General features: G+C 47.0%; 1 protein-coding gene across 3 annotated transcripts in view; it reads right to left on the bottom strand.

Moving 5' to 3' along the window:
* The window catches only part of LOC141776159 (uncharacterized), a 77,761-nt gene extending 55,056 nt beyond the window's left edge, over window positions 1–22,705 (bottom strand). The window contains exons 1-5 of one of the 3 annotated variants that reach the window (XM_074649711.1): window positions 22,473–22,705; window positions 22,177–22,294; window positions 17,632–17,669; window positions 15,092–15,152; window positions 14,765–14,947 (exon numbers count right to left, since the gene is read on the bottom strand). In XM_074649711.1, coding sequence (XP_074505812.1) covers window positions 14,765–14,947; window positions 15,092–15,152; window positions 17,632–17,669; window positions 22,177–22,294; window positions 22,473–22,479 — 407 coding nt within the window. In that variant the 5' untranslated portion in view covers window positions 22,480–22,705. Of the gene's footprint in view, window positions 1–14,764; window positions 14,948–15,091; window positions 15,153–17,631; window positions 17,670–22,176; window positions 22,445–22,472 lie in introns of those variants that run through there. The other 2 variants (XM_074649715.1, XM_074649712.1) reach the window with 2 other exon arrangements.
* Between the last annotated feature and the right edge of the window lie 3,066 nt (window positions 22,706–25,771).

Raw genomic sequence — 25,771 nt, 5'->3', positions numbered from 1 at the left:
TTGAAATTTGGTCAGGACCATCTTAATACCTTGAGGATGAAAAGTTATTAAAATGGTGAGCGTTCAGTTAACGAGCGGACCGTGGCGTGGCGGCCATTTTGAGCCATTCGCCATGAAACAGGGAGTTATTGTAACACAACTGTACATAGTCCGATCTGACCCAGATTTCTCAGGTATGATGGTGGTACAGTCTTGAGGACATGTAGATGAAAAATTATACTCATAGCCCCGCCCTAAGACGTTAGCCCCGCCCCCTTTCATATCTCATGAACCGTTTATAGTAGAGTCTTGTGGGATGTGTCATATCACTCAGCAGAGAGTGGGTTAACCCTAACTCAACTGTACATAGTCCGATCTGCCACAGATTTCTCAGGTATGATGGTGGTACAGTCTTGAGGACATGTATATGAAAAATTATACTCATAGCCCCGCCCTAAGACGTTAGCCCCGCCCCCTTTCATATCTCATGAACCGTTTATAGTAGAGTCTTGTGGGATGTGTCATATCACTCAGCAGAGAGTTCCTGTTTTATTGGTTAAAGGTAGCCCCGCCCCCTATACATTAGCCCCGCCCCCTTTCATAGCTCATGAACCGTTTGTCGTAGAGTCTTGCGGGAGATGTCATATCACTCAGCAGAGAGTGCCTGTTTCATTGGTAAATGTTATGCCCGCCCCCTACACATTAGCCCCGCCCCCTTTCATAACTCGTGATCCGTTTGTCGTAGAGTCTTGTGGGAAGTGTCATATAACTCAGCAGAGAGTGCCTGTTTCATTGGTGAATGTTATGCCCGCCCCCTACACATTAGCTCCGCCCCCTTTCATATCTCATGAACCGTTTGTAGTAGAGTCTTGCGGGAGGTGTCGTGGCGCTCGTCAGAGTTTCGGTTTCGCGGTGCCCGGCCGCGTCGGTCGGCGTCCCGCCAGCAACCCCGACCCGCGAGCAGGGGCGAGGGCCCTTTCATAGCTGCGTGCAGCTCTCGTTATTATTCTTTTTCTGCTGCAAGAACGCGTTTTTGACGACCTTAGCCATCCCCAAAACTCACCAGAATTGGAATATGCGTCAGAAGTGGCGAAAATTGCAATATTCTGTAGTGATTGGGCTCGGGTGCACCAGCGGGCTCGATAGCGCCCCCTATAGAAAGCAGGTTTCCAGAAAAAGTTACTTCGATCTTCACGAAATTTAAGTATGTCATTGCTCACATCTTCAATGGCACATTAAATATTTTTGAGGTTTTTTCGGCCAACAGGAAGTCAGCCACGTTGGACTTCCTGCGTGATTTTAAAATTTACGAACACATTTTTGAGGACTTTAGGATGCACCAAATCTCATGAAACTTTACACGCACATCCAAACAGGTAATCCCTTTGATTCAGTGGTGAAATTTTTTTTGGGCGTGGCATGTTGGCTCTCTAGCGCCCCCTTATGTCCTTTTTGCCTTTGAACATCCATTCGTATGCCTTGGCATACTCGTAGACGCATGAAATTTGGCAACATGATAGACACCTGTGAACTTTATGTAACTGCATAGCCATTAGGCTCAGTTTGTTTTTATACGGCTCTATAGCGCCCCCTAACGCGTTGAAATTTTAACTTTGTCAAAGTTGATCCGATATTCACGAAATTTGGTATGCATATCCCACTCATCATTTGAAACATATTCCTCATTGGGTTTCATTAGCCCCGCCCACCCAGAAGTCGGCCATATTGGATTTTATGTACGATTTTCCCAATTTTTTCGTTTTATTGGCCGCGTACTTTAACGAACTCCTCCTACAGATTTGATCATATCGATTTGAAATTTGGTCAGGACCATCTCAAGACCTCGAGGATGAAAAGTTATTAAAATGGTGAGTGTTCACTTAACGAGCGGACCGTGGCGTGGCGGCCATTTTGAGCCATTCGCCAGTTATTGTAACTCAACTGTTCATAGTCCGATCTGCCCCAGATTTCTCAGGTATGATGGTGGTACAGTCTTGAGGACATGTATATGAAAAATTATACTCATAGCCCCGCCCTAAGACGTTAGCCCCGCCCCCTTTCATATCTCATGAACCGTTTATAGTAGAGTCTTGTGGGATGTGTCATATCACTCAGCAGAGAGTGGGTTAACCCTAACTCAACTGTACATAGTCCGATCTGCCCCAGATTTCTCAGGTATGATGGTGGTACAGTCTTGAGGACATGTATATGAAAAATTATACTCATAGCCCCGCCCTAAGACGTTAGCCCCGCCCCCTTTCATATCTCATGAACCGTTTGTCGTACAGGCTTATGGGAGGTGTCATATCACTCAGCAGAGAGTTCCTGTTTTATTCGTTAAGGGTAGCCCCGCCCCCTACACATTAGCCCCGCCCCCTTTCATAACTCATGAACCGTTTGTCGTAGAGTCTTGCGGGAGGTGTCATATCACTCAGCAGAGAGTGCCTGTTTCATTGGTAAATGTTATGCCCGCCCCCTACACATTAGCCCCGCCCCCTTTCATAACTCATGAACCGTTTGTCGTAGAGTCTTGTGGGAAGTGTCATATCACTCAGCAGAGAGTGCCTGTTTCATTGGTGAATGTTATGCCCGCCCCCTACACATTAGCCACGCCCCCCTTCATAACTCGTGAACCGCTTGTCGTAGAGCCTTGCGGCAGACGTCGTGGCGCTCGTCAGAGTTTCGGTTTCGCGTCGGTCGGCGTCCCGCCAGCAACCCCGACCCGCGAGCAGGGGCGAGGGCCCTTTCATAGCTGCGTGCAGCTCTCGTTATTATTCTTTTTCTGCTGCAAGAACGCGTTTTTGACGACCTTAGCCATCCCCAAAACTCACCAGAATTGGAATATGCGTCAGAAGTGGCGAAAATTGCAATATTCTGTAGTGATTGGGCTCGGGTGCACCAGCGGGCTCGATAGCGCCCCCTATAGAAAGCAGGTTTCCAGAAAAAGTTACTTCGATCTTCACGAAATTTAAGTATGTCATTGCTCACATCTTCAATGGCACATTAAATATTTTTGAGGTTTTTTCGGCCAACAGGAAGTCAGCCACGTTGGACTTCCTGCGTGATTTTAAAATTTACGAACACATTTTTGAGGACTTTAGGATGCACCAAATCTCATGAAACTTTACACGCACATCCAAACAGGTAATCCCTTTGATTCAGTGGTGAAATTTTTTTTGGGCGTGGCATGTTGGCTCTCTAGCGCCCCCTTATGTCCTTTTTGCCTTTGAACATCCATTCGTATGCCTTGGCATACTCGTAGACGCATGAAATTTGGCAACATGATAGACACCTGTGAACTTTATGTAACTGCATAGCCATTAGGCTCAGTTTGTTTTTATACGGCTCTATAGCGCCCCCTAACGCGTTGAAATTTTAACTTTGTCAAAGTTGATCCGATATTCACGAAATTTGGTATGCATATCCCACTCATCATTTGAAACATATTCCTCATTGGGTTTCATTAGCCCCGCCCACCCAGAAGTCGGCCATATTGGATTTTGATGTCATTTTTGCGTTTTATTGGCCGCGTACTTTAACGAACTCCTCCTACAGATTTGATCAGATCGAGTTGATATTTGGTCAGGACCATCTCAAGACCTTGAGGATGAAAAGTTATTAAAATGGTGAGCGTTCACTTAACGAGCGGACCGTGGCGTGGCGGCCATTTTGAGCCATTCGCCAGTTATTGTAACTCAACTGTACATAGTCCGATCTGCCCCAAATCTCTCAGGTATGATGTTGCTCCAGTACTGATGACATGTATATGAAAAAATATACTCATAGCCCCGCCCCAAGACGTTAGCCCCGCCCCCTTTCATATCTCATGAACCGTTTATAGTAGAGTCTTGTGGGATGTGTCATATTACTCAGCAGAGAGTGGGTAAACCCTAACTCAACTGTACATAGTCCGATCTGCCCCAGATTTCTCAGGTATGATGGTGGTACAGTCTTGAGGACATGTATATGAAAAATTATACTCATAGCCCCGCCCTAAGACGTTAGCCCCGCCCCCTTTCATAACTCATGAACCATTTGTAGTAGAGTCTTGTGGGAAGTGTCATATCACTCAGCAGAGAGTTCCTGTTTCATTGGTGAATGTTATGCACGCCCCCTACACATTAGCCCCGCCCCCTTTCATAACTCATGATCCGTTTGTAGTAGAGTCTTGTGGGAAGTGTCATATAACTCAGCAGAGAGTGCCTGTTTCATTGGTGAATGTTATGCCCGCCCCCTACACATTAGCCCTGCCCCCTTTCATAACTCGCGAACCGCTTGTCGTAGAGCCTTGCGGCAGGCGTCGTGGCGCTCGTCAGAGTTTCGGTTTCGCGTCGGTCGGCGTCCCGCCAGCAACCCCGACCCGCGAGCGGGGGCGAGGGCCCTTTCATAGCTGCGTGCAGCTCTCGTTATTATTATTTTTCTGCTGCGAGATCGCGTTTTTGAGGCCTTTCCCATCCCCAAAAACTCACGAAAATTGGAACATGCGTCGGGAGTGGCGAAAATTGCAATGTTCTGTAGTGTTTCGGAACGGGCGTCGCCAGCTGGCTCCATAGCGCCCCCTAGCGCGTTGAAATCGTAACTTTGTCAAAGTTCATCCGATACTCATGAAATTTGGTATGCATATCCCACTCATCATTTGAAACATATTCCAAATTGGGTTTCATTAGCTCCGCCCACCCAGAAGTCGGCCATATTGGATTTTTATGTCATTTTTGCGTTTTATTGGCCGCGTACTTTAACGAACTCCTCCTACAGATTTGATCATAACGATTTGAAATTTGGTCAGGACCATCTTAATACCTTGAGGATGAAAAGTTATTAAAATGGTGAGCGTTCAGTTAACGAGCGGACCGTGGCGTGGCGGCCATTTTGAGCCATTCGCCATGAAACAGGGAGTTATTGTAACTCAACTGTACATAGTCCGATCTGACCCAGATTTCTCAGGTATGATGGTGGTACAGTCTTGAGGACATGTATATGAAAAATTATACTCATAGCCCCGCCCTAAGACGTTAGCCCCGCCCCCTTTCATATCTCATGAACCGTTTATAGTAGAGTCTTGTGGGATGTGTCATATCACTCAGCAGAGAGTTCCTGTTTCATTGGTTAAGGGTAGCCCCGCCCCCTACACATTAGCCCCGCCCCCTTTCATAACTCATGAACCGTTTGTCGTAGAGTCTTGCGGGAGGTGTCATATCACTCAGCAGAGAGTGCCTGTTTCATTGGTTAAGGGTAGCCCCGCCCCCTACACATTAGCCCCGCCCCCTTTCATAACTCATGAACCGTTTGTCGTAGAGTCTTGCGGGAGGTGTCATATCACTCAGCAGAGAGTGCCTGTTTCATTGCTTACGGGTAGCCCCGCCCCCTACACATTAGCCCCGCCCCCTTTCATAACTCATGATCCGTTTGTAGTAGAGTCTTGTGGGAAGTGTCATATAACTCAGCAGAGAGTGCCTGTTTCATTGGTGAATGTTATGCCCGCCCCCTACACATTAGCCCCGCCCCCTTTCATAACTCGCGAACCGCTTGTCGTAGAGCCTTGCGGCAGGCGTCGTGGCGCTCGTCAGAGTTTCGGTTTCGCGTCGGTCGGCGTCCCGCCAGCAACCCCGACCCGCGAGCGGGGGCGAGGGCCCTTTCATAGCTGCGTGCAGCTCTCGTTATTATTATTTTTCCGCTGCAAGAACGCGTTTTTGACGACCTTAGCCATCCCCAAAACTCACGAAAAGTGGAGTATGCGTCAGAACTGGTGGGAAATTCAATGTTCTGGAGTGACTGGGCTCGGGTGTCTCCAGGGGGCTCCATAGCGCCCCCTAACGTACGCAGTTTTTCCGAGAAAGTTTCTTCGATCTTCACGAAATTCAAGTATGTCGTTGCTCACGCCCTCATACCTGGATTAAATGATTTTGAGATTTCTTCGGCAAACAGGAAGTCAGCCATGTTGGACTTCCTGCGTGATTTTAGAATTTACGAACGCATATTTGAAGACTTTAGGATGCACAAAAATTTATGAAACTTTACACACACATCCAAACTAGTAATTACTTAATTTTAGTGGTGAAATTTTGCTTGGGCGTGGCATGTTGGCTCTCTAGCGCCCCCTTATGTCTTTCAGATTTTGAACATACCTTTAGGTACTCGGAATCTCATAAAATTTGGCAAAATGATAGACACCTGTGAACTTTATGTAACTGCATAGCCATTAGGCTCAGTGTGTTTTTATTCGGCTCTATAGCGCCCCCTAACGCGTTGAAATTTTAACTTTGTCAAAGTTGATCCGATATTCATGAAATTTGGTATGCATATCCCACTCATCATTTGAAACATATTCCTCATTGGGTTTCATTAGCCCCGCCCACCCAGAAGTCGGCCATATTGGATTTTTATGTCATTTTTGCGTTTTATTGGCCGCGTACTTTAACGAACTCCTCCTACAGATTTGATCAGATCGAGTTGAAATTTGGTCAGGACCATCTCAAGACCTCGAGGATGAAAAGTTATTAAAATGGTGAGCGTTCACTTAACGAGCGGACCGTGGCGTGGCGGCCATTTTGAGCCATTCGCCAGTTATTGTAACTCAACTGTACATAGTCCGATCTGCCCCAGATTTCTCAGGTATGATGGTGGTACAGTCTTGAGGACATGTATATGAAAAATTATACTCATAGCCCCGCCCTAAGACGTTAGCCCCGCCCCCTTTCATATCTCATGAACCGTTTATAGTAGAGTCTTGTAGGATGTGTCATATCACTCAGCAGAGAGTGGGTTAACCCTAACTCAACTGTACATAGTTCGATCTGTCCCAGATTTCTCAGGTATGATGGTGCTCCAGTACTGATGGCATGTATATGAAAAATTATACTCATAGCCCCACCCTAAGACGTTAGCCCCGCCCCCTTTTATATCTCATGAACCGTTTATAGTAGAGTCTTGTGGGAAGTGTCATATCACTCAGCAGAGAGTTCATGATTCATTGGTAAATGTTATGCCCGCCCCCTACACATTAGCCCCGCCCCCTTTCATATCTCATGAACCGTTTGTCGTACAGGCTTATGGGAGGTGTCATATCACTCAGCAGAGAGTTCCTGTTTTATTCGTTAAGGGTAGCCCCGCCCCCTACACATTAGCCCCGCCCCCTTTCATAACTCATGAACCGTTTGTCGTAGAGTCTTGCGGGAGGTGTCATATCACTCAGCAGAGAGTGCCTGTTTCATTGGTAAATGTTATGCCCGCCCCCTACACATTAGCCCCGCCCCCTTTCATAACTCATGAACCGTTTGTCGTAGAGTCTTGCGGGAGGTGTCATATCACTCAGCAGAGAGTGCCTGTTTCATTGGTTAAGGGTAGCCCCGCCCCCTACACATTAGCCCCGCCCCCTTTCATAACTCATGAACCGTTTGTCGTAGAGTCTTGCGGGAGTTGTCATATCACTCAGCAGAGAGTGCCTGTTTCATTGGTTAAGGGTAGCCCCGCCCCCTACACATTAGCCCCGCCCCCTTTCATAACTCGTGAACCGCTTGTCGTAGAGCCTTGCGGCAGGCGTCGTGGCGCTCGTCAGAGTTTTGGTTTCGCGTTCGTCGGCGTCCCGCCAGCAACCCCGACCCGCGAGCAGGGGCGAGGGCCCTTTCATAGCTGCGTGCAGCTCTCGTTAGGGCCCGAGCACGAAAGTGCCAGGACCCAACGGTGTCCTGGCACGAAGTGCAAGGAACCTATTGTTTTTCTGCAGATTATTATTATTATTATTATTTTTCCGCTGCAAGAACGCGTTTTTGACGACCTTAGCCATCCCCAAAACTCACGAAAAGTGGAGTATGCGTCAGAACTGGTGGGAAATTCAATGTTCTGGAGTGACTGGGCTCGGGTGTCTCCAGGGGGCTCCATAGCGCCCCCTAGAGTACGCAGTTTTTCAGAGAAAGTTTCTTCGATCTTCACGAAATTCAAGTATGTCGTTGCTCACGCCCTCATACCTGGATTAAATGATTTTGAGATTTCTCCGGCAAACAGGAAGTCAGCCATGTTGGACTTCCTGCGTGATTTTAGAATTTACGAACGCATATTTGAAGACTTTAGGATGCACAAAAATTTATGAAACTTTACACACACATCCAAACTAGTAATTACTTAATTTTAGTGGTGAAATTTTGCTTGGGCGTGGCATGTTGGCTCTCTAGCGCCCCCTTATGTCTTTCAGATTTTGAACATACCTTTAGGTGCTCGGAATCTCATAAAATTTGGCAAAATGATAGACACCTGTGAACTTTATGTAACTGCATAGCCATTAGGCCCAGTGTGTTTTTATTCGGCTCTATAGCGCCCCCTAACGCGTTGAAATTTTAACTTTGTCAAAGTTGATCCGATATTCATGAAATTTGGTATGCATATCCCACTCATTATTTGAAACATATTCCTCATTGGGTTTCATTAGCTCCGCCCACCCAGAAGTCGGCCATATTGGATTTTTATGTCATTTTTGCGTTTTATTGGCCGCGTACTTTAACGAACTCCTCCTACAGATTTGATCGGATCGAGTTGATATTTGGTCAGGACCATCTCAAGACCTCGAGGATGAAAAGTTATTAAAATGGTGAGCGTTCACTTAACGAGCGGACCGTGGCGTGGCGGCCATTTTGAGCCATTCGCCAGTTATTGTAACTCAACTGTACATAGTCCGATCTGCCCCAAATCTCTCAGGTATGATGTTGCTCCAGTACTGATGACATGTATATGAAAAAATATACTCATACTCAATGAGCTCCGCCCACCCAGAAGTCGGCCATATTGGATTTTATGTACGATTTTCCCAATTTTTGCGTTTTATTGGCCGCGTACTCTAACGAACTCCTCCTACAGATTTGATCATATCGATTTGAAATTTGGTCAGGACCATCTCAAGACCTTGAGGATGAAAAGTTATTAAAATGGTGAGTGTTCACTTAACGAGCGGACCGTGGCGTGGCGGCCATTTTGAGCCATTCGCCATGAAACAGGGAGTTATTGTAACTCAACTGTACATAGTCCGATCTGCCCCAGATTTCTCAGGTATGATGGTGGTACAGTCTTGAGGACATGTATATGAAAAATTATACTCATAGCCCCGCCCTAAGACGTTAGCCCCGCCCCCTTTCATATCTCATGAACCGTTTGTCGTACAGGCTTATGGGAGGTGTCATATCACTCAGCAGAGAGTTCCTGTTTTATTCGTTAAGGGTAGCCCCGCCCCCTACACATTAGCCCCGCCCCCTTTCATAACTCATGAACCGTTTGTCGTAGAGTCTTGCGGGAGGTGTCATATCACTCAGCAGAGAGTGCCTGTTTCATTGGTAAATGTTATGCCCGCCCCCTACACATTAGCCCCGCCCCCTTTCATAACTCATGATCCGTTTGTAGTAGAGTCTTGTGGGAAGTGTCATATCACTCAGCAGAGAGTGCCTGTTTCATTGGTGAATGTTATGCCCGCCCCCTACACATTAGCCCCGCCCCCTTTCATATCTCATGAACCGTTTGTAGTAGAGTCTTGTGGGAAGTGTCATATGACTCAGCAGAGAGTTCATGTTTCATTGGTGAATGTTATGCACGCCCCCTACACATTAGCCCCGCCCCCTCTCATAACTCATGATCCGTTTGTCGTAGAGTCTTGTGGGAAGTGTCATATCACTCAGCAGAGAGTTCATGTTTCATTGGTAAATGTTATGCCCGCCCCCTACACATTAGCCCCGCCCCCTTTCATAACTCGTGAACCGCTTGTCGTAGAGCCTTGCGGCAGGCGTCGTGGCGCTCGTCAGAGTTTCGGTTTCGCGTCGGTCGGCGTCCCGCCAGCAACCCCGACCCACGAGCGGGGGCGAGGGCCCTTTCATAGCTGCGTGCAGCTCTCGTTATTATTATTTTTCTGCTGCGAGATCGCGTTTTTGAGGCCTTTCCCATCCCCAAAAACTCACGAAAATTGGAACATGCGTCGGGAGTGGCGAAAATTGCAATGTTCTGTAGTGTTTCGGAACGGGCGTCGCCAGCTGGCTCCATAGCGCCCCCTAGCGCGTTGAAATCGTAACTTTGTCAAAGTTCATCCGATACTCATGAAATTTGGTATGCATATCCCACTCATCATTTGAAACATATTCCAAATTGGGTTTCATTAGCTCCGCCCACCCAGAAGTCGGCCATATTGGATTTTTATGTCATTTTTGCGTTTTATTGGCCGCGTACTTTAACGAACTCCTCCTACAGATTTGATCATAACGATTTGAAATTTGGTCAGGACCATCTTAATACCTTGAGGATGAAAAGTTATTAAAATGGTGAGCGTTCAGTTAACGAGCGGACCGTGGCGTGGCGGCCATTTTGAGCCATTCGCCATGAAACAGGGAGTTATTGTAACTCAACTGTACATAGTCCGATCTGACCCAGATTTCTCAGGTATGATGGTGGTACAGTCTTGAGGACATGTATATGAAAAATTATACTCATAGCCCCGCCCTAAGACGTTAGCCCCGCCCCCTTTCATATCTCATGAACCGTTTATAGTAGAGTCTTGTGGGATGTGTCATATCACTCAGCAGAGAGTTCCTGTTTCATTGGTTAAGGGTAGCCCCGCCCCCTACACATTAGCCCCGCCCCCTTTCATAACTCATGAACCGTTTGTCGTAGAGTCTTGCGGGAGGTGTCATATCACTCAGCAGAGAGTGCCTGTTTCATTGGTTAAGGGTAGCCCCGCCCCCTACACATTAGCCCCGCCCCCTTTCATAACTCATGAACCGTTTGTCGTAGAGTCTTGCGGGAGGTGTCATATCACTCAGCAGAGAGTGCCTGTTTCATTGCTTACGGGTAGCCCCGCCCCCTACACATTAGCCCCGCCCCCTTTCATAACTCATGATCCGTTTGTAGTAGAGTCTTGTGGGAAGTGTCATATAACTCAGCAGAGAGTGCCTGTTTCATTGGTGAATGTTATGCCCGCCCCCTACACATTAGCCCCGCCCCCTTTCATAACTCGCGAACCGCTTGTCGTAGAGCCTTGCGGCAGGCGTCGTGGCGCTCGTCAGAGTTTCGGTTTCGCGTCGGTCGGCGTCCCGCCAGCAACCCCGACCCGCGAGCGGGGGCGAGGGCCCTTTCATAGCTGCGTGCAGCTCTCGTTATTATTATATTATCTCTTTGGACGAAAATACAAGGTGCTTGGACTGCTCCAAAACGCGTGTACTTTGGCACACGCATCAGATGTGCGTGAAATAGATGTTTGGTATGTGATTTGTGTTTGGGTGTAGAAATTTGGCTCGCTAGCGCCCCCTATTGAGGAGCCCCGACGACACGTTTCACCTAGATTTATGAAATTTGGTAGGTATATGTACCATGATGAGACGTAAATAAAACCCTCTTGGAGGTATACCGTAAACCCAACCGGAAGTCGGCCATATTGGATTTTATGGCGTTTTTTTACCATATCCAGGCGCTGTACTTTAACGAACTCCTCCTAGACATTTAACCCGATCAACTTCAAATTTGGTCAGTAGTATCTTAAGACCTTTGGGATGAAAAGTTATTCAAAGATCAAAAAGTTATCGAACTATGTTGCCGTGGCGTGGCGGCGAAAAAGCGCCTTTCGCCAAGAAACAGGAAGTTGTTGTAACTTTGTCGTACATTAACCTATATGCTCCAAATTTCTCATGCCTGATAAAAGTCCCTCTCTGACACCATCCATAGGCAAATTTTGACTCACAGTCATAGCGCCACCTAGTGGTAACAGGAAATATCATGTTTTACACATTGATGTACTCTGCCTCAGAAATTAATCACATCTACCTGAAATTTGGTCAGTAGTATCTTAAGACCTTTGGGATGAAAAGTTATCAAAAGATCAAAAAGTTATCGAACCATGTTGCCGTGGCGTGGTGGCGAAAAAGCTTCTTCGCCAAAAAACAGGAAGTTGTTGTAACTTTGGCGTATAGTAACCAATCTGCTCCAAATTTCTCATGCAAGATAAAAGTCCCTGTGTGACGACATCCACATGCAAATTTTGGCTCGCAGTCATAGCGCCACCTAGTGGTAACAGGAAATATCATGTTTTACACGTTGATGTACTCTGCCTCAGAAATTAATCACATCTACCTCAAATTTGGTGAGAAAAGCCTTAAGACCTCAATGATGCTTCCTTTCGAAAATCGTAAGTTTCTATCGAACGGCAGCGCCGTGGTGGCATGGCAAATTCTGATGAATCGCCACGACACAGGAGGCTGTTGTTACTTGACTTTACATAGTCCGATCTGCCCCAAATTTCACAAGCTGGATAATAGTCCAGGCCTGAAGACATATATGTGCCATTATGAGTGAAAGTCATAGCGCCCCCTACAGGAAACAGGAAATGGTTGTATACTGCAACCAACCCTCATAGAAGTGCCTTTACAGGACGCCCCACATGTTCTCAACAGATCATATCCAGCGCCACACGCTCCAAGCAGAAAATAAACTCTAACTGTTGCCTGCAGTGTCCGACTTTCATGGGAATGCACGACAGCGGGTATCCCAACGTGCGCGTTCCCCCGACGTGCGCGCGTGGGCGAGGGCCCGATCATCGCTGCTTGCAGCTTTAATTATTATTATTATCATTATTATTATTAATTAGAAGTGTTTAATCATCTCTGATGCATCATGTCTTCGTCATTTATCTCTCTCTATTCAGTGATTTTTCCAGTTCTGGTCTCGACCGTCTTGAAATAGGATCCCTGAACCCTGATGACCCAGACCAGACCGAGTCCTTCAAAAGGTGTCCTCGAGACCAGGACCGATCTGGATCCATCGTCTTCCTCGTATATAATGAACTGCTTTTAGAGACAATAAGAGATGTAACAGGGCCATGGTGCACTCTGACCAGGTGAGTTCCACTCTGAACAGGTGAAGTCCACTCTGACCAGGTGAGTTCCACTCTGACCAGGTGAGTTCCACTCTGACCAGGTGAGTTCCACTCTGAACAGGTGAAGTCCACTCTGACCAGGTGAGTTTCACTCTGACCAGGCGAGTTCCACTCTAACCAGGTTAGTTCCACTCTGACCAGGTGAGTTCCACTCTGAACAGGTGAAGTCCACTCTGACCAGGTGAGTTTCACTCTGACCAGGTGAGTTCCACTCTGACCAGGCGAGTTCCACTCTGAACAGGTGAAGTCCACTCTGAACAGGTGAAGTCCACTCTGACCAGGTGAGTTTCACTCTGACCAGGTGAGTTCCACTCTGACCAGGTTAGTTCCACTCTGACTAGGTGAGTTCCACTCTGACCAGGTGAAGTCCACTCTGACCAGGTGAGTTCCACTCTGACCAGGTGAGTTCCACTCTGAACAGGTGAAGTCCACTCTGACCAGGTGAGTTTCACTCTGACCAGGTGAGTTCCACTCTGAACAGGTGAGTTTCACTCTGACCAGGTGAGTTCCACTCTGAACAGGTGAGTTCCACTCTGAACAGGTGAAGTCCACTCTGACCAGGTGAGTTTCACTCTGACCAGGTGAGTTCCACTCTGAACAGGTGAAGTCCACTCTGACCAGGTGAGTTCCACTCTGACCAGGTGAGTTCCACTCTGACCAGGTTAGTTCCACTCTGACCAGGTGAGTTCCACTCTGCCCAGGTGAAGTCCACTCTGAACAGGTGAGTTCCACTCTGAACAGGTGAAGTCCACTCTGACCAGGTGAGTTTCACTCTGACCAGGTGAGTTCCACTCTGAACAGGTGAAGTCCACTCTGACCAGGTGAGTTTCACTCTGACCAGGTGAGTTCCACTCTGAACAGGTGAGTTTCAGAGGAGTCAGTGTGGGGTAGAGAGGAGTCAGTGTAGGGTACAGAGGAGTCAGTGAAGGGTACAGAGGAGTCAGTGTAGGATACAGAAGAGTCAGTGTAGGGTACAGCTGGGTCAGTGAAGGGTACAGAGGAGTCAGTGAAGGGTACAGAGGAGTCAGTGAAGGGTACAGAGGAGTCAGTGAAGGGTAGAGAGGAGTCAGTGAAGGGTACAGAGGAGTCAGTGAAGGGTAGAGAGGAGTCAGTGAAGGGTACAGAGGAGTCAGTGTAGGGTACAGAGGAGTCAGTGAAGGGTACAGCTGGGTCAGTGAAGGGTACAGAGGAGTCAGTGAAAGGTACAGAGGAGTCAATGAAGGGTACAGAGGAGTCAGTGAAAGGTACAGAGGAGTCAGTGAAGGGTACAGCTGGGTCAGTGAAGGGTACAGAGGAGTCAGTGAAAGGTAGAGAGGAGTCAATGAAGGGTACAGAGGAGTCAGTGAAAGGTACAGAGGAGTCAGTGAAGGGTACAGAGGAGTCAGTGTAGGGTACAGCTAGGTCAGTGAAGGGTACAGAGGAGTCAGTGAAGGGTACAGCTGCGTCAGTGAAGGGTACAGAGGAGTCAGTGAAAGGTAGAGAGGAGTCAGTGAAGGGTACAGAGGAGTCAGTGAAAGGTAGAGAGGAGTCAGTGAAAGGTAGAGAGGAGTCAATGAAGGGTACAGAGGAGTCAGTGAAAGGTACAGAGGAGTCAGTGAAAGGTACAGAGGAGTCAGTGTAGGGTACAGAGGAGTCAGTGAAAGGTACAGAGGAGTCAATGAAGGGTACAGAGGAGTCAGTGAAAGGTAGAGAGGAGTCAGTGAAGGGTACAGAGGAGTCAGTGAAAGGTAGAGAGGAGTCAGTGAAGGGTACAGAGGAGTCAGTGAAAGGTAGAGAGGAGTCAATGAAGGGTACAGAGGAGTCAGTGAAAGGTACAGAGGAGTCAGTGAAAGGTACAGAGGAGTCAATGAAGGGTACAGAGGAGTCAGTGTAGGGTTAGGGTTCTAGTCTCACCTTTCATCAGTGCTGACCAGATGTCTTCTGAGGACGGGACTACCAGGACCTCTCTCTCCATCAGAGCCATGTCCACAGCTCTCTACCCGAGGAGAGAGGCCTCGGCTCGGGGACAGGTCCAGCTCCATCTGTCCTGCACCTCCTGGAAGTCTGGAGGACGAAGGTGAGACAGGAGAGACAGACCTCCTGTGGAGGAGGGGTGAGACAGGAGAGACAGACCTCCTGTGGAGGAGGGGTGAGACAGGAGAGACAGACCTCCTGTGGAGGAGGGGTGAGACAGGAGAGACAGACCTCCTGTGGAGGAGGGGTGAGACAGGAGAGACAGACCTCCTGTGGGATAGAGGGGAGGGGGAGCAGGAGGACGGAGGCTCTGGGAGTTGCTGAGGGGCTGAACAGAAAGACAGGTACCAGTCAGAGATATGGATGGATGATGGGTTGATTGATGGATGGATGGGTTAATGGATGGATGGGTCAATGGATGGATGATGGGTTAATGGATGGATGGGTCAATGGATGGATGATGGGTTAATGGATGGATGATGGGTTAATGGATGGATGATGGGTGGGTTAATGGATGGATGGGTTAATGGATGGATGATGGGTTAATGGATGGATGATGGGTGGGTTAATGGATGGATGGGTTAATGGATGGATGATGGGTTAATGGATGGATGATGGGTGGGTTAATGGATGGATGGGTTAATGGATGGATGATGGGTTAATGGATGGATGATGGGTGGGTTAATGGATGGATGGGTTAATGGATGGATGATGGGTTAATGGATGGATGATGGGTGGGTTAATGGATGGATGGGTTAATGGATGGATGATGGGTTAATGGATGGATGATGGGTGGGTTAATGGATGGATGGGTTAATGGATGGATGATGGGTTAATGGATGGATGATGGGTGGGTTAATGGATGGATGGGTTAATGGATGGATGATGGGTTAATGGATGGATGATGGGTGGGTTAATGGATGGATGATGGGTTAATGGATGGATGATCGGTTAATGGATGGATGGGTTAATGGATGGATGATGGATGGGTTAATGGATGGATGGGTTAATGGATGGATGGATGGATGGGTTAATGGATGGATGATGGGTTAATGGATGATGGATGGGTTAATGGATGGATGATGGGTTAATGGATGGATGATGGATGGGTTAATGGATGGATGATGGATTAATGGATGGATGATTGGTTAATGGATGGATGGGTGGGTTAATGGATGGATGATGGGTTAATGGATGGATGATGGATGGGTTGATGAATGGATGGATGGGTTGATGGATGGATGGATGGATTGATGGATGGGTTAATGGATGGATGATGGATGGGTTAATGGATGGATGATGGATGGGTTGATGGATGGATGGATGGGTTGATGGATGGATGGATGGATTGATGGATGGGTTAATGGATGGATGATGGATGGGTTAATGGATGGATGGATGGGTTAATGGATGGATGATGGGTTAATGGATGATGGATGGGTTAATGGATGGATGATGGGTTAATGGATGGATGATGGATGGGTTAATGGATGGATGATGGGTTAATGGATGGATGATTGGTTAATGGATGGATGGGTGGGTTAATGGATGGATGATGGGTTAATGGATGGATGATGGGTTAATGGATGGATGATGGATGGGTTAATAGATGGATGATGGATGGGTTTATGGATGGATGGATGGTTGATGGATGGATGGATTGATGGATGGGTTAATGGATGGATGATGGATGGGTTAATGGATGGATGGATGGATGGATTGATGGATGGATGGGTTAATGGATGGATGATGGGTTAATGGATGGATGATGGATGGGTTAATGGATGGATGATGGGTTAATGGATGGATGGATGGGTTGATGGATGGATGGATGGTTTGATGGATGGGTTAATGGATGGATGGATGGATTGATGGATGGGTTAATGGATGGATGATGGGTTAATGGATGGATGATGGGTTAATGGATGGATGATGGATGGGTTAATGGATGGATGGGTTAATGGATGGATGGATGGGTTAATGGATGGATGATGGTTTAATGGATGATGGATGGGTTAATGGATGGATGATGGGTTAATGGATGGATGATGGATGGGTTAATGGATGGATGATGGGTTAATGGATGGATGATTGGTTAATGGATGGATGGGTGGGTTAATGGATGGATGATGGATGGGTTAATGAATGGATGATGGGTTAATGGATGGATGATGGGTTAATGGATGGATGGGTGGGTTAATGGATGGATGACGGATGGGTTAATGGATGGATGATGGATGGGTTAATGGATGGATGAATGGGTTAATGGATGGATGATGGATGGGTTAATGGATGGATGATGGATGGGTTAATGGATGGATGATGGGTTAATGGATGGATGATGAATGGGTTTATGGATGGATGATTGGTTAATGGATGGATGGATGGGTGGGTTAATGGATGGATGATGGGTTAATGGATGGATGGATGGGTTAATGGATGGATGGATGGGTTAATGGAGGGATGGATGGGTTAATGGATAGATGCTGGATGGGTTAATGGATGGATGGATGGATGGGTTAATGGATGGATGGATGGATGGATGGATGGGTTAATGGATGGATGAATGGGTTAATGGGTGGATGGGTTAATGGATGGATGGATGGGTTAATGGATGATGGATGGGTTAATGGATGGATGAATGGGTTAATGGATGGATGGGTTAATGGATGGATGGATGGGTTAATGGATGGATGGATGGGTTAATGGATGATGGATGGGTTAATGGATGGATGATGGATGGATTAATAGATGGAAATGGATGGGTTAATGGATGATGGATGGATGGATGATAGAATGGATCTTACCCTGGTCAGTGGGGTCGAGGCACAAGCTGGTCCCAGATCTGAAATCAGAAAGGTCACATTTCCTTTGTGTTAAACTTTGGTTAACTGAATTCTTCTGATATGCTTTCTGCTCTCCAGAGGATGAACCCTTTACATTTAATGTCTGTTTCTTCTAGCACTACTACCAGGACTAAACTGTTAATGTTCAGCACCACCAACAGGACTAAACTGTTCATGTTCAGCATCACCATCAAGACTAAACTGTTCATGTCCAGCATCACTATCAGGACTAAACTGTTCATATTCAGCATCACCATCAAGACTAAACTGTTCATGTTCAGCATCACCATCAAGACTAAACTGTTCATGTCCAGCATCACCATCAGGAATAAACTGTTCATATTCAGCATCACCATCAAGACTAAACTGTTCATGTCCAGCATCACCATCAGGACTAAACTGTTCATATTCAGCATCACCATCAAGACTAAACTGTTCATGTTCAGCATCACCATCAGGACTAAACTGTTCATATTCAGCATCACCATCAAGACTAAACTGCTCATGTTCAGCATCACCATCAGGACTAAACTGCTCATGTTGAGCATCACCATCAGGACTAAACTGTTCATGTTCAGCATCACCACCAGGACTAAACTGTTCATGTTCAGCATCACCATCGGGACTAAACTATTCATGATCAGCACCACCACCAGGACTAAACTGTTCATGTTCAGCATCACCATCGGGACTAAACTGTTCATGTTCAGCACCACCATCAGGACTAAACTGTTCATGTTCAGCATCACCATCGGGATTAAACTGTTCATGTTCAGCACCACCATCAGGACTAAACTGTTCATGTTCAGCATCACCATCGGGACTAAACTGTTCATGTTCAGCATCACCATCAGGACTAAACTGTTCATGTCCAGCATCACTATCAGGACTAAACTGTTCATGATCAGCACCACCATCAGGACTAAACTGTTCATGTTCTGCATCACCACCAGGACTAAACTGTTCATGTTCAGCATCACCATCAGGACTAAACTGTTCATGTTCAGCATCCCCATCAGGACTAAACTGTTCATGTTCAGCATCCCCCCCCATCAGGACTAAACTGTTCATGTTCAGCACCACCAACAGGACTAAACTGCTCATGTTGAGCATCACCATCAGGACTAAACTGTTCATGTTCAGCATCACCATCGGGACTAAACTGTTCATGTTCAGCATCACCATCAGGACTAAACTGCTCATGTTCAGCATCACCATCAGGACTAAACTGCTCATGTTGAGCATCACCATCAGGACTAAACTGTTCATGTTAAGCATCACCATCACGACTAAACTGTTCATGTTCAGCATCACCATCAGGACTAAACTGTTCATGATCATTACCACCATCAGGACTAAACTGTTCATGTTCAGCATCACCATCAGGACTAAACTGTTCATGTTCAGCATCACCATCAGGACTAAACTGTTCATGTTCAGCACACACTAACAGGACTAAACTGTTCATGTTCAGCATCCCCATCAGGACTAAACTGTTCATGTTCAGCATCCCCCCATCAGGACTAAACTGTTCATGTTCAGCACACACCAACAGGACTAAACTGTTCATGTTCAGCACACACTAACAGGACTAAACTGTTCATGTTCAGCATCCCCATCAGGACTAAACTGTTCATGTTCAGCATCCCCCCATCAGGACTAAACTGTTCATGTTCAGCACACACCAACAGGACTAAACTGTTCATGTTCAGCATCACCATCAGGACTAAACTGTTCATGTTCAGCACCACCACCAGGACTAAACTATTCATGATCAGCACCACCATCAGGACTAAACTGTTCATGATCATTACCACCATCAGGACTAAACTGTTCATGTTCAGCATCACCATCAGGACTAAACTGTTCATGTTCAGCATCACCATCGGGACTAAACTGTTCATGTTCAGCATCACCATCAGGACTAAACTGTTCATGTTCAGCATCACCATCAGGACTAAACTGTTCATGTTCAGCATCCCCATCAGGACTAAACTGTTCATGTTCAGCATCCCCCCCCATCAGGACTAAACTGTTCATGTTCAGCATCACCATCAGGACTAAACTGTTCATGTCCAGCATCACTATCAGGACTAAACTGTTCATGATCAGCACCACCATCAGGACTAAACTGTTCATGTTCTGCATCACCACCAGGACTAAACCGTTCATGTTCAGCACCACCATCAGGACTAAACTTTTCATGTCCAGCATCACTATCAGGACTAAACTGTTCATGATCAGCACCACCATCAGGACTAAACTGTTCATGTTCTGCATCACCACCAGGACTAAACTGTTCATGTTCAGCATCACCATCAGGACTAAACTGTTCATGTTCAGCACCACCATCAAGACTAAACTGTTCATGTTCAGCATCACCATCAGGACTAAACTGTTCATGTTCAGCATCACCATCGGGACTAAACTGTTCATGTTCAGCATCACCATCGGGACTAAACTGTTCATGTTCAGCATCACCATCAGGACTAAACTGTTCATGTTCAGCATCCCCATCAGGACTAAACTGTTCATGTTAAGCATCACCATCACGACTAAACTGTTCATGTTCAGCATTACCATCAGGACTAAACTGCTCATGTTCAGCATCACCATCAGGACTAAACTGCTCATGTTGAGCATCACCATCAGGACTAAACTGTTCATGTTAAGCATCACCATCACGACTAAACTGTTCATGTTCAGCATCACCATCAGGACTAAACTGTTCATGATCATTACCACCATCAGGACTAAACTGTTCATGTTCAGCATCACCATCAGGACTAAACTGTTCATGTTCAGCATCACCATCAGGACTAAACTGTTCATGTTCAGCACACACTAACAGGACTAAACTGTTCATGTTCAGCATCCCCATCAGGACTAAACTGTTCATGTTCAGCATCCCCCCATCAGGACTAAACTGTTCATGTTCAGCACACACCAACAGGACTAAACTGTTCATGTTCAGCATCACCATCAGGACTAAACTGTTCATGTTCAGCACCACCACCAGGACTAAACTATTCATGATCAGCACCACCATCAGGACTAAACTGTTCATGATCATTACCACCATCAGGACTAAACTGTTCATGTTCAGCATCACCATCAGGACTAAACTGTTCATGTTCAGCATCACCATCGGGACTAAACTGTTCATGTTCAGCATCACCATCAGGACTAAACTGTTCATGTTCAGCATCACCATCAGGACTAAACTGTTCATGTTCAGCATCCCCATCAGGACAAAACTGTTCATGTTCAGCATCCCCCCCCATCAGGACTAAACTGTTCATGTTCAGCACCACCAACAGGACTAAACTGCTCATGTTGAGCATCACCATCAGGACTAAACTGTTCATGTTCAGCATCACCATCGGGACTAAACTGTTCATGTTCAGCATCACCATCAGGACTAAACTGCTCATGTTCAGCATCACCATCAGGACTAAACTGCTCATGTTGAGCATCACCATCAGGACTAAACTGTTCATGTTAAGCATCACCATCACGACTAAACTGTTCATGTTCAGCATCACCATCAGGACTAAACTGTTCATGATCATTACCACCATCAGGACTAAACTGTTCATGTTCAGCATCACCATCAGGACTAAACTGTTCATGTTCAGCATCCCCATCAGGACTAAACTGTTCATGTTCAGCACACACCAACAGGACTAAACTGTTCATGTTCAGCATCCCCATCAGGACTAAACTGTTCATGATCATTACCACCATCAGGACTAAACTGTTCATGTTCAGCATCACCATCAGGACTAAACTGTTCATGTTCAGCATCACCATCGGGACTAAACTGTTCATGTTCAGCATCACCATCAGGACTAAACTGTTCATGTTCAGCATCACCATCAGGACTAAACTGTTCATGTTCAGCATCCCCATCAGGACTAAACTGTTCATGTTCAGCATCCCCCCCCATCAGGACTAAACTGTTCATGTTCAGCACCACCAACAGGACTAAACTGCTCAAGTTGAGCATCACCATCAGGACTAAACTGTTCATGTTCAGCATCACCATCGGGACTAAACTGTTCATGTTCAGCATCACCATCAGGACTAAACTGCTCATGTTCAGCATCACCATCAGGACTAAACTGCTCATGTTGAGCATCACCATCAGGACTAAACTGTTCATGTTAAGCATCACCATCAGGACTAAACTGTTCATGTTCAGCATCACAATCAGGACTAAACTGTTCATGATCATTACCACCATCAGGACTAAACTGTTCATGTTCAGCATCACCATCAGGACTAAACTGTTCATGTTCAGCATCCCCATCAGGACTAAACTGTTCATGTTCAGCACACACCAACAGGACTAAACTGTTCATGTTCAGCATCACCATCAGGACTAAACTGTTCATGTTCAGCACACACCAACAGGACTAAACTGTTCATGTTCAGTATCCCTATCAGGACTAAACTGTTCATGTTCAGCATCACCATCAGGACTAAACTGTAGAAATGTTCTACCTGTCAGGGCTGCTGGGTTGCTGTGTTGAGTTGCTGAGTTGCTGAGTTGAGTTGCTGAGTTGCTGAGTTGCAGGTGAGGGTAGACGCTGTTGCAGCTCCAGGTTCACTCCGGGATTAGCTGAAAAAATAAAAACAGACTCAACTGAAGCTGAATTAAACACACAAACGTAGAATAAAGCGTTGTGTGAACGCAGCTCTCCCTCTGTCTTTATTAATTAATCATTAATCATTAGCAGTAATCCGTTGTCATGTCAAGCTTTCTAAATACTTGCAGCTCATCAGCAGAGCAAACACACCTCTCATATCTCGTTAAGGCCTCGTTAAGGCCTCGTTAAGGCCTCGTTAAGGTTAATGGCTCTCATTAAGAAGCCACCAGTCAGAGCGGAGCTCCTCAGGTGTAATTAAAGGAGGCAGAAATCACATTAAATGTTTGTTGAGTAATTAAACGACTAAACACACAGACATCATTCACACAGTGTGTCTGTGACAGACCCAGACCCAGACCCAGACCCTGACTCTGATCCTGACTCTGATCCTGACCCTGACCCTGACCCTGACCCAGACCCAGACCCTGACCCAGACCCAGATCCTGACCCTGACTCTGACTCAGACCTAGGCCATGGACTCTGCTTTCACAGGACTCGCTCCATCATCTCTGGTCTTGAACCTGGTCGGGACTCTGAGCTCAGCCTGCAGCCACCTCTCTTCTTGTGGCTCCTTCACACCTTCACAGCGTTCTCTGTGTGGAAGCCAGCAAAGGCATCGGTTGATGAAAGGGACCTGAGGTGAGACAGAGTCCTGGTCCTGGTTCTGGTCCTGGTCCTGGTTCTGTTTCTGGCCCTGGTCCTGGTTCTGGTCCTGGTCCTGATTGTGGTTCTGGTATTACAGTTATTGAATAATTTGAGCGTCTTCACTTTGAAACTTTTTCTCATTTCCTGTCGTCCTCTAACCCCCCCCCCCCCCCTCCCCCCACCTCCCCGGTCCCCCTCCCCCCTGGTGTCCCCCCCACCCCCCACCCCGGTCTCTTGTGGACTCAGAGCTAATTGAGCCGCCGGCTCGTCTTATTATTCGTGTACAATTACAGATGTGATGATGAGCTTAAATCCTTCTAAGTGACCGTTCACGCCTCCTCGCTGCTTTGAAGTCTCGTCAAAGATGAAAAATGAGAAAAAAGAGGAAACCCGACGGCCAATCAGAGGAGGGGAGGTGGGGGGGGGGGGCTCTTCCTCTTCTTCTTCTTCTTCTTGGTGGAATATAAACTATAAAGTCCATTAATTTTTTAAGCTGTATTTAATACATTCTGAGCAGAAAGTTTTGGCTGAGAGTGAGTCGGTGTTCCAGCTGACTGCATGAATATTAATGACGGTGTTACGCTGATTAAAGAGGCTTCAGCTCAAATCCAACACAATCCGCCTGTGATCCGCCCGCCGCCACGCCGCCGCCACCACGCACATGAATTTAGATACCGACATTAAGCTGAGGGGAGGTGCACACACACACACACACACACACACACACACACACACATACACATATACATAATTAAACAGACAAACAGTAAACACTGTCGTACGACAGCTCCGGTCTGACCGTTCATGTTAGAGCTGTTATTAATTATTATATTAGTCCATTAATCAATTGAAGGTCCCACATCAGCTCATCTTCAGGTTCTACTTGTATTTAGTGTTTCTACTAGAACTCTCTGCCTCTCTGGTGGAGCCTCAGTCCACCTGACAGACCTGGACCTGGACCTGGACCTGGACCTGGACCTGGACCTGGAGCAACAATCTCTAGGTTCATGGTGGAGAGGAGGTTGTGTTGCTCTGGCTCTATCTATATGGCGTGGAGAGGAAGTCGTGTTGCTCTGTCTCTATCTATATGGCGTGGAGAGGAGGTCGTGTTGCTCTGGCTCTATCTATATGGCGTGGAGAGGAGGTCGTGTTGCTCTGGCTCAATCTGGTTGGTGTGGAGAGGAGGTTGTGTTGCTCTGGCTCTATCTATATGGCGTGGAGAGGAGGTTGTGTTGCTCTGGCTCTATCTATATGGCGTGGAGAGGAAGTCGTGTTGCTCTGGCTCTATCTATATGGCGTGGAGAGGAGGTTGTGTTGCTCTGGCTCTATCTGGTTGGTGTGGAGAGGAGGTTGTGTTGCTCTGGCTCTATCGATCTGGCGTGGAGAGGAGGTTGTGTTGCTCTGGCTCTATCTATATGGCGTGGAGAAGAGGTTGTGTTGCTCTGGCTCTATCTGGTTGCCGTGGAGAGGAGGTTGTGTTGCTCTGGCTCTATCTATATGGCGTGGAGAGGAGGTTGTATTGCTCTGGCTCTATCTATATGGCGTGGAGAGGAGGTCGTGTTGCTCTGGCTCAATCTGGTTGGCATGGAGAGGAGGTTGTGTTGCTCTGGCTCTATCTGGTTGGCATGGAGAGGAGGTTGTGTTGCTCTGGCTCTATCTATATGGCGTGGAGAAGAGGTTGTGTTGCTCCGGCTCTATCTGGTTGGCATGGAGAGGAGGTTGTGTTGCTCTGGCTCTATCTGGTTGGCATGGAGAGGAGGTTGTGTTGCTCTGGCTCTATCTGGTTGGCATGGAGAAGAGGTTGTGTTGCTCCGGCTCTATCTGGTTGGCATGGAGAGGAGGTTGTGTTGCTCTGGCTCTATCTGGTTGGCATGGAGAGGAGGTTGTATTGCTCCGGCTCTATCTGGTTGGCATGGAGAGGAGGTTGAATTACTCTGGCTCTATCTGGTTGGCATGGAGAGGAGGTTGTGTTGCTCTGGCTCTATCTGGTTGGCGCTGAGAGGAGGTTGTGTTGCTCCTCACATATAATCACATTATACGTGTTATTTTAGTCCTATAGATCGTCTGTGTTGTATTTTCAATATGTCGTTACTCTGAACACTCTTCTGTCCGTCCTGGTGGAGGATCCTCCTGTAACCCTGGTGGAGGATCCTCCTGTAACCCTGGAGGAGGATCCTCCTGTAACCCTGGAGGAGGATCCTCCTGTAACCCTGGTGGAGGATCCTCCTGTAACCCTGGAGGAGGATCCTCCTGTAACCCTGGAGGAGGATCCTCCTGTAACCCTGGTGGAGGATCCTCCTGTAACCCTGGTGGAGGATCCTCCTGTAACCCTGGAGGAGGATCCTCCTGTAACCCTGGAGGAGGATCCTGAAACGCTCTGTTTTAGTGCATTTCAACAAGAATTGTGTTGCTATGCAACAGCTTGGGTCCATGTTTACTTCCTGTCAGCTGATGTCGTTCACATCCACTGCAACAGGAAATAAACTGGGACACATTTAGAATGTTTAAAAATGGTAATGGCCTTTAACTGATCAGCAGAAACATAATCAATAACTAATCTGATTATTGATCCATAGATATAATATATATTTCTATATATATACACACACACACACACAGAGTACACACTGAGCTGCGTCCAGGTGTTTGACTGTATACCTGAACCTGCAGCCAATCACGTTCCAGAGTGTCATGTGACCTCCGTGTCGACTGTATTCCCTGAGTTTAGTCATTAAGGCAGAGCCTGCTGAGACATTTAAAGACCTGATGTCATCAGCCAGTCTGTCGGCGCCCTCTGGTGGACG

The sequence above is a fragment of the Sebastes fasciatus genome, chromosome 1, assembly GCF_043250625.1.
Source record: "Sebastes fasciatus isolate fSebFas1 chromosome 1, fSebFas1.pri, whole genome shotgun sequence".
In the NCBI taxonomy this organism is placed as follows: Eukaryota; Metazoa; Chordata; class Actinopteri; order Perciformes; family Sebastidae; genus Sebastes; species Sebastes fasciatus.
The sequence above is the reverse complement of the archived record's forward strand: the minus strand, read 5'-3'. Positions and strand labels throughout refer to the sequence as shown.